Source organism: Cynara cardunculus (assembly GCF_001531365.2).
Source record: "Cynara cardunculus var. scolymus isolate 2C chromosome LG 11, CcrdV1, whole genome shotgun sequence".
Taxonomy (NCBI): domain Eukaryota; kingdom Viridiplantae; phylum Streptophyta; class Magnoliopsida; order Asterales; family Asteraceae; genus Cynara; species Cynara cardunculus.
In genome coordinates this window covers 9,477,794-9,492,376 of record NC_037538.1, presented here as the reverse complement: position 1 = coordinate 9,492,376, position 14,583 = coordinate 9,477,794, and the positions used below count along the sequence as shown (strand labels likewise).

Sequence of the window (14,583 nt, the reverse complement as noted above, 5' to 3'; positions counted from 1 at the left end):
TACAATTACAAAAATTAAATAACTTTTAATTAATTCTCTATAATGAATAAGCAATTTAAGTAGTTTTTAATAGAGAATATTTTGCACATTTGAGACCCTATTTTATTGCTTATCAGCCATAATTGACGTTTTAACCTAATACGTCTTCTTTCTCTCTCTTGATTTCGACCCCAGAATTAATACACTATTTTCTTTCTTTTTCTCCCACACACACATATATAGATATATATAGATATAGATATAGATATATACATACACACATATGAGTGTGTGTCGATTACATAACATGTATATATATGAAATTATTTTCTTGAATATATATCATGCCATATAACTAAATTATAAGACAACAATAGTTACAAACAGACAATAAAGCTTTGTCTTCAAATATTAGTTTTTGGATCTCTACAAAGAAAAAAAACACCATAAATATATTATAATTGTGTGTGTGTGTGTGAGTGTGCGTTGGAGTGTGAGTGTTTTAATTAAGAGGGTAAGGCAGCAAAGCAAGTGGGAAACATCGTTATAAAGGGGACGTGTAAATCCAATCATGAACACAAAAACTAACCCACCATCTTTACGCCACCTTCATATATCACCCTATAAATACCCTTCATTTTCTCTCTTCTTCAAAACCAATTCATCCTCACACAAAGATGGTCCCAATAACTCACACCAAATGTATTCTTCCACCACCCTCCTCCACCGCCTTCCTCCTCCTCCTCCTCCTCACCGGATTCTTGATTTTCTCTGGAGTAGAATCAAGAGCTCCGTTTGCTTGTGACCCGAGTAATCGCGGCACCAGTAACTTCCCGTTTTGTCGGGTAAATCTACCAACTAGAGACAGGGTCAGGGACTTGTTAGGTCGTTTAACTTTGGCAGAAAAAGTAAGACTGTTGGTGAATAATGCAGCGGGTATACCCCGGTTAGGAATTCAAGGGTATGAATGGTGGTCTGAAGCGTTACATGGCGTTTCCGACGTCGGTCCAGGAACCAAGTTTCTTCCCACGTTTCTTGGTGCCACACAGTTTCCTCAGGTCATCACCACTGCTTCAACATTTAACGACACTTTATGGGAAGAAATTGGACAGGTAATGTGACGTTTAATTTCTTTAACTTTTTAAGTAAAGCAAGAGAAAAATTAAAGATATATACATACACAATTATATATATATATATATATATGTATGCATGTATCTTCAAGTTATTAAGATCACTTGATTGATGGGCAGCCAAATTTAATATATATTATTTAATTCTTGATTTTAGTTGTATGCATGAGATGCCAATAACCGTATAAAACGAACAAAAAAGCTATAGTTCCATTCTAACTTCATTCCCATGTCTAAATTAAAATGTCAAATGGACCCACACAACCATGTGTATTTTTAATTTAATTAATTATATCATTTTTTTTAAGTTATAAAAAAAATTATTTTAATTATGTTTTTATTAGTTCGATTTATTTAATTGGTTAAAATTTATTCATGATATTATATCGGACATAGACTATTAATTAAAACAAAAACTTCATTTTCTCGAGATGTTTTTTTTTCCTGAAATTTTATTTTCAAAAAATATGTAGTAATTTTATTTGAGTTATAAATAATATTTTTATTTGTAGAGTAATAAAAAAATATTTGAATTTTTTTTAAAAACATACAAATATTTATTATTGTCTGCATGAATTTTGGTGCGAGTGGCCACTCACAAGATAACCAAATTCTACTGCCAAAAAACCAGTCCTTGTTTTTGACAGAGAAATTTGTTTTTTATTTGCATGTTACTTAGAAAGAAATAATTATAGGGAGGGGCTATTTTGTATACCTAGTAAACTTAGAGGGGGCGAAGTGTTCTTTTACTTGACATTATAGAATCGCTTCCATTTCATTTTTTCACTTTTACCCCCAACATTTGTGTTTGTACACACACCCAAAATCAGAAGTAGATTCATGCATTTTTACATAACCAACCACAAGAGAATCAATAAAGTGTTCAATTTTCTAACCTACATAAGGAATAATGGTAGCCTAGCAAATGTTATCATGTTTTACCCATTTATATCACATAAGGGTATAATCGTCTTTCTTATACGATAACGTCTTTAGCTCCTCTAAAATCCAGATACCGACGTCTCAAAAGATTCCTTTGTACCTATACCAGAAAAACTGCTTTTGACCAGACATTGATGTAAACTGCGTCCCGGTTCGGTTTGTTTTTATAGTTACAACGACACAAATACGAATAATTCCACAACCAATGAAAATTACCCATTGTTACAAACTTGATTGCATAATGTACAAGCACTTAATGCATTAAAAACAAATAAGTGAAAGAAAAGGATAATTGGAAGAATGGTAGTGGTACAAGCTGGCATGTTCCCTTTTCAGAACAAGTGGTCTTTTTGGCATATCTAGAGCCCATGCCTTTGATACTATACTACATGGCCAAGGGATCACTTATTTCTACCCTAACCTATTTGTGGGGCATCTTTCACTACTATAACTTATAACCCATCTTTCAAAAACACACATATCCCTTTAATATTATTTCAATTATTTAATTTGGCCAATTGTTGTCATAATTACCATCCATTACATCATGATAATGTTCTAATTAATTCTACTTTTATATTAAAAAAAGGTACAAATATGGTTGTAATTATATGGTACAACTCCATAGTTAATTGCATAATTAATTCTAGTTGAAATTGGGTTCTTTTTCTTGGTTTGTTTTGTCCTAATAGTTAAATCCATTAAATTATGTTAAAATAAATTGTTTTTTTGAGGGTGTTTAAAGTTATTTGTTATATATATATATATATATATATAAAAGATTCGTGACTGAAAGCAGATGTATTGTTGGGGTGCTAATGAATTGGTTAACTAATTAAGGTGTATGTTAGTGGTTCACATATCGGGAATAAATTTTTTTTTTAGGTGGTATCTAATGAAGCACGAGCAATGTACAATGGAGGAAAGGCGGGACTGACATTTTGGAGTCCAAATGTGAATATTTTCCGTGATCCAAGGTGGGGTCGAGGTCAAGAAACACCTGGAGAAGATCCAACATTGGCTGCTCGATATGCTGTAAGATATGTTAAAGGACTTCAAGGAAACGTGGGTGATAGACTGAAGGTTGCAGCTTGTTGCAAGCACTACACTGCTTATGATCTTGATAACTGGAATGGAGTTGATCGCTTCCACTTCAATGCAAAGGTTCATTTTCATCACTAGATTAATGTATTTACAACATTTGAACCAAAAAAAAAATACGTTCTCCCTCCATACTTGTCACGAATGAAACATACCATTTAACTTGCTGAAACAAAAAACTATAATTCTTCGTGATGGTAAAAATATATGAATCCCATATGCTTAAAATATACCATTTTCATATTTAAACAAAAACAACCACTTTTTTTTCTAAATGTGGTCACATAGATGGGGAAATTGGTAAAGGACTTATGATTGGTAAGAGTACTAACTTTTAACTAAAGTTTCTCAATGAAAGAAGCCTTTCCTAAAAAAATGCACCATTTAACATCTCTAAATGAAAAGGTACATTTTGTTAGCTTCATCACAAAAGGTGGTGTATGATTGCTAAAAATGCCCCTTGAACACACCAAGTTTTGGAACCTACTTGAAAATGAATTTTACCCAAAAATACAGAGTTTCAAATGTTTGAAAGCAAATATTGCCATTTTCCTAAACTAGAAATGGTATATTATTGCTACAAAATCAACTATATGATACGATAAAAACTAACATTTAATCTTTTTTTCTCGGATTATGTCATAAAGTTGTGTATGTCCCTAGAAACATGTGATGTAATTAAAAATACAACTTCCTTCTTGCGGGTTTTACCGAAAAGAGACATGGTTGTTCAGAAATGCATCACTTAATACGTCAAAGCCAAAGCGTAAAATTGGTTCTTACCCGTCATAGAAATTGGCATACTTTCGCTACCTAACATGTCATCTTACATGTTTGAAGCGAAAAACACAACTCTCTTAACTTTTTTTTTAACTAACATACATAAAGTGGCGTATCAAAACACATATCGGATGTCGCCAGTTCCTGTATGTAGACCAGACAAGGCTGTTGGGTTATGGATGACCATTTTATTAAAGGTTTATAATTCAGATGGCTGAGTGACCTGGTCATTGCGGTCCTTTATAGGAGGCACTCTTTCTCCCGAAGTTACCGGACTATTTTGCATACCAAAAAGTACAAGATTCTCGTTGCAAAACAAAAATATTTAAACCATTAGATGTCGTTTTTCAATCCTTTCAAGAAATAAAAAGTCTAAAATGATGGATTTTTTATTTGTTATGTAGGTGAGTAAACAAGATTTGGAGGATACATATAATGTTCCCTTCAAGGCTTGTGTTTTAGAAGGTAAAGTTGCAAGTGTGATGTGTTCGTATAATCAAGTCAACGGCAAGCCAACTTGTGCGGACCCATATCTCCTTAAAAATACGATTCGTGGGGATTGGCGTCTTAACGGGTACGAATTAGACGGTTGATTTTGCAAAATGATGACTCGTTATTTTCGTTTTTCGTAATATTTTACTTGAAAAACAGATACATCGTGTCGGATTGTGATTCGGTTGGGGTTATGTATACTAATCAACACTATACCGCTACACCGGAAGATGCAGCCGCTGACAGCATCAAAGCAGGTTCGATGAGAGTCTTGGGTCGAATTATTTAGCATGTTCGATATTTTATTTTGTGGGTTCTGTTTTTATGAGTTTATTTTTTTTTTCTGTAGGTCTTGATTTGGATTGTGGCCCAACTTTGGCGGTGTATACCGAGGGGGCAATAAAACAAGGGAAATTGAAAGAGGTTGATGTCGATGGGGCCTTGTCCAACACGCTCACGGTTCAATTTCGTTTGGGCATGTTTGATGGGCCGAGACAACCTTATGCAAACTTAGGGGTACCAGATGTTTGTTTAATGTCAAGTAACCAGCTTGCGTTAGAAGCGGCCCGCCAAGGCATTGTTCTTCTCGATAATCGTGGAAAAGGCCCGCCATTGTCAACATTTCGGCATCGAACCGTTGCGGTTATCGGTCCCAATTCTGATGTGACAGTCACCATGATAGGCAACTATGCTGGTACGTGTCATAACAAAAGTTGAATCCTATAAAAATGGGAAAAAAAAAATCTAACGCATTGTCTATTTTTGGGAATTTTAGGAATTGCGTGCGGGTATACTACCCCGTTACAAGGTATAGCTAGATACGTTAAGACAATTCATCAAGCAGGGTGTTCTGATGTTAGTTGTAAAGGGAGCCAATTAATTGGGGCGGCTGAAGGAGCGGCCCGACAAGCCGATGCAACCGTGTTAGTTATGGGCCTTGATCAATCAATTGAAGCCGAAGCAAGAGATCGGGTGAACATACTCTTACCCGGACATCAACAAGAGCTTATATCAAGAGTTGCCAAGTCTTCGAGAGGTCCTGTTGTGCTCGTCTTGATGTCGGGTGGCCCACTTGACATCACCTTCGCTAGAAACGACCCTAGGATTTTGGCTATAATTTGGGCCGGGTATCCGGGTCAATCAGGTGGAACCGCCATCGCTGATGTGTTATTCGGAACAACCAATCCAGGTTAATACAAATAAAAAGGCTTTCATAAAACCCAATAGAATTGAACTAATTATTGGGCCTATGTTATATTCCAATGGGCCTATCTAAGCTTACTAATGACATCTTGCGAATTCTTTGCAGGAGGAAAGCTACCGATGACATGGTACCCACAAGGGTACTTGGCTAAAGTGCCAATGACTAATATGGGAATGCGGGCCAACCCGGCCCAAAACTACCCGGGCCGGACCTACCGTTTCTACAAAGGACCCGTGGTCTATCCATTTGGGCATGGTCTAAGTTACACAACCTACCAACATTCCATTGCTCAAGCCCCAACATCACTATCTGTTTCTATGCTATCAGTCCATCTCGAGAACAACAACTCCACGACCCTGACCAACGGGGTTCGTGTATCCCACACGAAATGCTCCACCCTCGCCATGGGTATACACATCGACGTGGAAAACACAGGAACCGTAGACGGGACCCACACCGTGATGGTATTCTCAAGCCCGCCGGAAGGGAAATGGGCCACAAACAAGCAATTGGTGGGGTTCCAAAAGGTCCATGTGGTGGCTGGAGGGGTAGAAAGGGTGGCAATTGACCTTCATGTGTGCAAACACTTGAGTGTGGTGGACAAATTTGGGATCCGAAGGGTTCCAATGGGTGAACACACTCTTCATATTGGTGATCTTAAGCATTCTTTAGCTATCAAACCAACACTAGAAGAAATTAAGAATTGATAATGACTTTTCACGTTAGACCCTTTTACTATTAAAAAGTTGCATTCTTACCCTCCTACTTTCGCCCCTGAGTTAAAGCAGCAACTGTAAATGGGGTGTTTAGTAGATTATTTTAGTTTTCTTTTTTATTTTAAAAGAAAAATAGTCAAGGGACTAAAACCCTATAGATGTAAGATGTGAGCTACTTATTTTGTGTGCTTTATGATTGTATGGTTTTATTGCAACAAATTTACAGAAAAAAGTGCAAATAAACATATTTTTATCTTCTATTCTTCATTGTTTTATGTCTCTTTCCAAATGTAAAGCAAGTTACAACTTTTATTGCATGATATAAAAATTACTATATTAGCGTCGTTTACCCAACATTTATCTGGTAAGGGTCAGTACTCTAACTTACTTTGCTGGATAAGATTGGAGTTCATCGAAACAGTATCATATGCAATAATTTACTTGGTAAACGCTTATCGGGTAAAAGTCGTTACTCTCACTTACAGGGGTGAATATATTCATGCCGGAGCAGGGTCTCATGCACACGCTCAACTGATTTTTACAAATAAATTTTCCATGTGGCATAAAAGGTGCACAAGTTAAAATTTATGTCGTGCTCCGGTATATTAGAAAATACAAGTAACATCAACAAAAAAAACCCCAAAAAATCCTTCGAAATCAACCAACAACTTGAAAAAGTCCCAAAATCAACCCAAAAAGGGAAAAAAAAAATGGTTGAAGTTAACTAAAGAACTTAAAAAATTCTTTGAAATCGACAAAAAGAACTTAAAAATTCCTTGAAATCATGGAGTTCGACTGAAAATATATCAGACAACTTTATAGGACTTTGATTCATTTCATAGGTGCACCTACTCGACAAAAATTATGGGTCCGTCACTGCTCATTTTTCTCATTATCATTCTTACCGGATACGATTCTTGGCTCTTACCATGTTTATCCGGTAAGATAAATGACTCGATAAGAGCTTATCAATTAAGCGTTTAGTAAAACGAGCTATTAGTATTGTAAAAAAATGCTAAAATTTGTTTTTTCTAACTGAATATGTGTTTTCTTTTTAATTTATAAACCAATTTAGAAATCAAAGAAACTATGAGTAGTTTGAATATTAATTTATGTAAAAAAAAATTAGGAGATAATTAATGACTTATTTTGTCATTAATTGTGTTGGTTTGAATATTAGTTTGGAGTTTCTTGTGACAAGTACATGTTCATCCACATTATGAAGATTAAAGATTCTCTCTCAGCAATCTCAAATATTCATCATTTTGGCATTTTATTCCATTTTATTTTCAAAATTCAAACATTTGGAATTTTTTATGCTTTATTTTATTTTAATATTTTTTTATATTTTAACTAGGATAATTTTTAATATAATTAATTCAATTAACATTTATTTTTATATAACGATAACATTTTTTTCTGTATTTATTTTTAATATATTATTATCTGAAAAATCTGTTGAAATAATATTTGAATATAAATTTTGTTACAGACAAATTTAATATTTGAACTTAAAACCAGTAAAAATATATTTATCAGATAATCTATTTTTAATATCGTTTCACAACCATATATTAGTTTATAACTTTAACTATTTTTTGAGATTATTCAAAAGATCATATTTAACGAGACGTAAGAAGTTCAAAAAAGACACTTCAGGTAGTTTTCAATAAGATGCAAGAATATTTTCCTGATTATGTCAATTATATTGAATTAAATAATTTTTTTAACATTTTCTTTTGTATTATTCTACATTGTCATTCAGTTTATCAATTTGGTTTTAGGCAAATTTATATCATGACAAATTTACCAATTGTATTATCAACCATATCAATTCAACTGTTACCAACTAAATTGGTTAGTATTATCGTATTAACTTCATAAATTTGATTGATACGTGATATTAAAAATCGTATACCATGATAATACCGTACTGTAACGACACACACACACACATGTATATATATATATATATATATATATATATATATATTATTAGATAAAAAATTAATTAAGTGAATTATATTTAATTATTAATGCATCTCATTGTTTTTAGAGGAATTTAATCATTTATTGATTTAACATTTTATAAATTACTGTTTACACGATTTACTTACTGTTACTCACTAGTTAGGGTGAACGTCTCATAAGTCAAAAACAACTGTAACTCCCTAAGTCTAGTCATAATCAGTAACCCCGTCTCTTTCTCTTCTTAACGCATGCCTCCACTCCAAGTTTGTACAGATTGTACCTATGCTAATGAATTTGGTAATTGTAACTTCAATTTTTGAGATGATGGTACAAAACCATAACAACATGTACCAATCGAAAAAAGTTGGTACCAAATATAGTTGGTTGGTACATGGAATTGAGAAAAAACATGGTACCGTACCATATTCACCCCTACTTGTTTCGTTCAAACATGACCAAATTGTGCTTATTAGCTATTAACTAATTTTTCAATTAACAACTAAGTTATCACCTAATTTACCGGCCTAAATGTATTAAACCTTTATTTGTCTTTGATGTTTCATTTTGACGATTCATTAATTGAAAGTCTCATAATTCATGTCTCTTTTCAGCATTTAATAAACAGATACGTGAACATATAAACTTTTTTAAAAATATTGCCTGATTATAATATAATCGAGTAAGATAAATTCTATCGATAAATGAATTTTGAAGAAAAAATATATTTATAAAAACGATCTTACGTTAATTTTTTAAAGACCAAAGCTAAAAATATCATTTAAAAGGACATGTGGGGTGATAAATGATAAAATGTACACTGACTAAATAAATAAAATTAAATGTTTAAAGTAAGACAAATATATAGTCGACTAAAAAATATTTAAACAGTCCAAAAAATACGAACCATAAGACAAAACAAGATGTTTATATTTCAGCCATAATCAACTAAAAAACTATTGAGTGAACTCCGATTTTCGTTTGTATGGTTTGTTAAGAATTACGACTTTTGTCTTTATGTTTTTAAATGGTTTGTAAAAGCACATGAATTTGATCCTTCCTCTAGAGGCCATCAAAAAATTATATTAAATGGGAGAGATTTTTATTCTTTTATACATTTTTTTTTATGTTTTACTCAATCAAAATCAATTTTACATTTTGGTTTATATCGTTTTGATTGGATAAAAAAACAAAAAAAAGTCAATTCAATGGCAAACCCCCACCCCTCATTTAACAGGATTTGTTAACGACCATTAAAAAGAATTAAATTCAGATGTTTTTATAAACCATGATGGTCATCTTATAATTTCATAACTGTTTGACAAATTCTTATAGTTTTCTCCGTAAGGTACTGACTTTATATTTTTAAAACATCTCAAAATACAAGTTTATAATTTACTATGTTTACAGATAATCATAGATGGTGTATTCCATGAATTCATACTTTTTAATAAAAATAATTATATTAATATTTTATTTTATGTTCATAATAAAACTAATTACATTGTATGACTTTGCAACTAATTTATAAAATTAGTTTTATAAAGATATCGTATTGTGGTGTATTTTTGTATTTAAAGAAACAAGGACCCGATGAATTCAGGGTTACACGTGTACGGTTGATGAGAATGTGTCTGTAGGGTAGGTGACTACAACATGTGACATCATGAGGCACATGTTTAGTTTGTGAGTCATGGATGTTGAAATCCCACCTTAATTTCTTCTAAGTTTCTCAATTTCATATATACCGAGGAAATTGCATTTTTGGTTCGTACGATTTTTAAATTGATTATAAATTTGATCATTATGGTTATTATTTTGTTTATTTTTGGTCCTTGTAACTGTTGGAATTTGGCGTATGTATGAGAAACATTGTTTTACAAGGGAGCCTCAGAAAATGAACCCACTTAATGAATACAAACTCTAAAACATTAGATGAATCATTTAAAAGTTTGGACCTTTGTGTGTGGGTATTCATGGTGGGCTTTCCTTGACATATATGTGGAGAAACCGGAGAAATTCAAGGGTTTAGAGTTCCGACGTTGACAACAAAAGATGTTGTTTTATTTGATAACACGAACCTCCAAGAGGTTTATAGTAGAGAAAGTTTTACATTACCAGATGATTGACACCAAAGCGGTGGTAAAGCAAGTGAAAGAATTGCAAATGCTTGTCCACGAGGTCGTAGTTGAAGGCATGGGCTTGAATGCCAATTTTGTGGTCAATTCAATAAGCGAAAAGCTACCTCCCTCTTGGAAGAACTTCAAGCTTTATTTGAAGCATAAGACGGAGGATATTACATTTGAATAGTTACTTCTCAAAATCCGAGTGAAGGAAGACAACTGACTTAATGAGAAAGTCGATGCCAATACCATCAAACCGCATGCCAATATGGTTGAAGGTGGTTCTTCGTAAACGAAGTTCCCGAAATTCAAGGGGAAAGGGCATTGCACCCAAGAGGCATTTCAATGCGGGAAAGAGCCTCTTGACGCCACAAAAGAAAACCTTCAAAAAGATGATATGTTGTTGGGTACGCGGAAAGTCTGGACACCGAGCCAAAGATTACTAACACAATAGAGATCATGGTGGCACTAGTGGAAGTGGTGATGGAGGATCTTGGGAATATACAAGCCATGCTAATCTCACCCACTCCTCGAATGAATTTGTTGGGAGTCATTGAAGCCCACATGGTCACCAACATGGTGGATTGGTGGGTAGACACTGGAGCAACCATGCATATTTGCAATTCGGAGAGCTTGTTTGGTGAGCGGTGGGGAGTCGATGTTCATGGGGAACACCATGATCACAAAGATTAGAGGAAAGGGGAAGGTAAATCTTAAGCCGACTTCCAGCAAGGATCTTGTTCTAATTAATGTTGTTCATGTACCTAGTCTTACCAAAAAATTGATATTTGACCCTATTCTGAGCAAGAAAAGGTTCAAACTTGTATTTGAAACTAATAAATTGGTTATCACCAAGGATAGTGTATATATTGGGAAGGATTACCTCCATAATGGACTCTTCAAGTTAAGCATTATAAGAGTGGTGGATGTGATCCTTGTCATAAAGATTCAATGAAATCCAAATGATTACATCCTCACCCAATCTCACGATATTGAGAAGATACTCTGGAAGTTTGGTTACTATGATGACAAAGTGATTGTGACTCCATTTGATCATTCGAGTCAATTGAAGAAGAATCAAGAAAATAGTGTGGCTCAGTTAAAATACACTCAAGTTCTTGTATGCTTGAGGTATATCATGAATTGTATATCAAATACAAAAAGAATAAACCCAAGTTCTTTGTGTGTTATACTATTTTCTTTGTCTTTAATCTTAATACAACAAAATGATATTTGCGATGGTGGTTCTACATTAACCAATTGTGTATACATACCTCCATGATATATCTGGCACATACATACGGAGATGATCGATGAGTGTGTGGGGGGAAGGCGAGGTGTTGCAGGTGTTCAGACATACACAAAAGGCATAAGATAGTAGTTTCGTTGTTGGAGGTCGTCAGATGGATATGGGAAGAGCTTCTCCTGAGGTTAGGTCAATGAGGGTCACAATATTTATGGCGTTGGTACACAGAGGAGGTTGTTCGGATATGAGAGTTGCAAACCCTATGTTTCGTTGTGAACCAGAAGACAAAGGAAAGTCCACCATGTGTCCCAAACTTCATGGGATATTTACCATGAATGGTGTAAACGTGTAACACTCCAAAATCATATTTGCATATACACATATATTTTCATATATATCAAGAAGTATAATTTACATAACTGGTCATACTATTCACAAAAGCTACATTACAAAGTAGCTACCAAATTTTTTTCCACAAAAACTCTATACAAAACTTGTAACATAACAAATTCTCAAATAAAAAAAATAACATGTTATCCTTAACATCCCATGTAAGCTTATATGAACTCCTCACAATTTTCCTTTTCCCTTATCCTTTGGTTGTGTTCGACCTGTAATGCATATTTTTCAAAAACACAAAAAATGAGGGTTAGACCTTGAGGTCTAGTGAGAAATTCTTTTTTATTACTATTACATGATGAAAATCACCAAAATACTTTTTATAAAAGCCTTAACTGTATAAATAACAAATAAACAACATTTTATTGAACAAACCTCTTTTTGTCGCATCAAAGTGAGACAACACTCACTTATCGCCTCAACCAATGAAATAACCCATTTATCGCAACATATAAATAAATAAGTCATAAGGTTGTTGCATCCAACGGATGCGATAACAGTAACTTGTCGCATCATACACATGCGATAACCCACCCTTGTCGCACCTCAAAGATGCGATAACCCACCTTGTCGCATCCAACAGATGCGATAATAGTAACTCATCGCATCATATAGATGCGATAACAGCAACTTGTTGCATCACAAAGATGCGATAACCAACACTTCACTTTTTATCCCATATTCATCGCATCACACTCATGCGATAAAATCATACTCATTGCATCACAAAGATGCGATAACATAGTCCCATGATCAAATAATCATAATTTTTCCATAATTTGATTATGCCACATTATCCCAAAATACATAGCTCTTGATTATGTCACTATTATTACAAATATATACTCAACTTCCAATTATGTCACCTTTATTACCAAAATTATCCATCTCCTGATTATGTCACCCTTATTACCAAAAATTACTCAACTCCTGATTATACCACTTTTATTACAAACAGATGACAATATCATATCAAAACCCAAAAATTTATGTAAATCATCAATTACTCAACCTTGAAACCTCACGGTTTCTTCACCAATAAACAAGAAAATTGATGTTTTGCAAATAGAACTCACCTTATGATATTACTGAGATGGAGATTGAAACAGCAACAAGTAGACAGATTAAATTCATAGAATCAATAGCCTATAACCGTTCTTCCCTTCGATCACTTTTTTCGGCTCAACCCACACACAGAAAAGACTTTTCCTTCTTACCAACTCTTTTTCTTACTCCCTTTTACCAACCCAAGGAGATATATCAAATATCTCAATTAAAATTATACTTAATAATAATAAGACGGTGAGAGTTTTAAATGAATTTAAACACATGATCAATTTAATCCCTCAACTTTCCACCCTTATTTAAAAATAACCTCAAACTTAATAAACGATAAACCTCGTTATCTTAAAAAGTATATCATGAATCAAGTTCATTATGTATTGATGAACGAAGACAAATAGGGACACATGTCATGCTCTCCTTTCTCTCCGATTCACAAAAGAAAAAAAGTTTTGGATTTTTTTACTCTCTTTATATATACACAAACACACACACACACATACATAGGAGGGGTCAAATGCAAACTCTACCATTCATACAAACTTTCAAACATAATTCCTCCAATTAGAATCTAACAATTGGTTTTTTCCTTTTTTTATTTTTTTTACATTAAAGGGCTTTATTGTCTTTTTCTAATTTTGATCTATTTATAGTTATCATCTATTTAATTATTCTTCCTAAATATTGCGGATGTGCATTACCTTTTTGGAAATTGATTAAATCATGATCTAGTTTTTTTAATTCTAAATTTTAAGTGAAGCTTGAAGGTGTGAAGACTCCAGATTTTTGAAGTAATGGTGTGTTCATTGATAGCTGATAGGAATCACTCGTCTAGTAACCGTTTAATTTACAATTTTGTAAATGTTTTTTATTCTAATTTTCGTCAATATTGAAATTAAGATTGTAGATATTGAAGTTTGTTTGTATTCATGAAACCATGAGTTTTTTTCATTAATGAAACCATAAAATCTTGAAACCATTCCTACAAACCATGAAATCTTGAGTTTTGTCATACACGAAACTAGGGGTGTTCAAAAACCGATCAACCCGACTAGCCAGTCCAAAAAACCCTTAAAATAGTTAACCTAAGGTAACCCACCATATAATTGATATAAAATTAGGGCAAACAAAATCTATTAGGTTGCAATTAGGTTAGGCCCAAAGTAACCTCACGAACTAGATGAAAGTTTTAGTGCCTTCTTTAAATATTTGTATCTCTTTAATTTGTATAGGCTACCAAAAACGATTTGACAACGAGCAATGAAACTCATAAGAGGACATTATTGGAAGTTATATGTAATACCAAAATATTTGATCAACTCGTATTCTCTTGAATGATTGATTGTATTTCAAATGAAGGTTTCCTTTATTTTGATGTTCCCAATGTTGATTTTACTTTGTTTAAACACAACCCGACCAAATTGAACGGGTTGGGTTG

At 33.4% G+C, this 14,583-nt stretch overlaps 1 protein-coding gene across 1 annotated transcript; it reads left to right on the top strand.

Moving 5' to 3' along the window:
- The first annotated feature begins 564 nt into the window (after window positions 1-564).
- Window positions 565-6,607, top strand: LOC112521609 (beta-D-xylosidase 1-like). Its single transcript, XM_025130572.1, has 7 exons — window positions 565-1,091; window positions 2,940-3,218; window positions 4,340-4,509; window positions 4,587-4,684; window positions 4,777-5,121; window positions 5,203-5,616; window positions 5,737-6,607. Exons 1-7 carry the CDS (start codon window positions 657-659, stop codon window positions 6,336-6,338), a joined length of 2,343 nt encoding a protein of 780 aa, XP_024986340.1. The 5' UTR covers window positions 565-656; the 3' UTR covers window positions 6,339-6,607.
- The last annotated feature ends 7,976 nt before the right edge of the window (window positions 6,608-14,583 follow it).

What these genes read in the sequence shown, in the direction of transcription:
- LOC112521609 (XM_025130572.1), top strand. Translation starts at nt 657, where the DNA reads ATGGTCCCAATAACTCACACCAAATGTATTCTTCCACCACCCTCCTCC. An exon ending in GCTTCCACTTCAATGCAAAG is followed by an intron (nt 3,219 to 4,339) that starts GTTCATTTTCAT and finishes TTTGTTATGTAG; the next exon opens with GTGAGTAAACAAGATTTGGA. An exon ending in CATGATAGGCAACTATGCTG is followed by an intron (nt 5,122 to 5,202) that starts GTACGTGTCATA and finishes TGGGAATTTTAG; the next exon opens with GAATTGCGTGCGGGTATACT.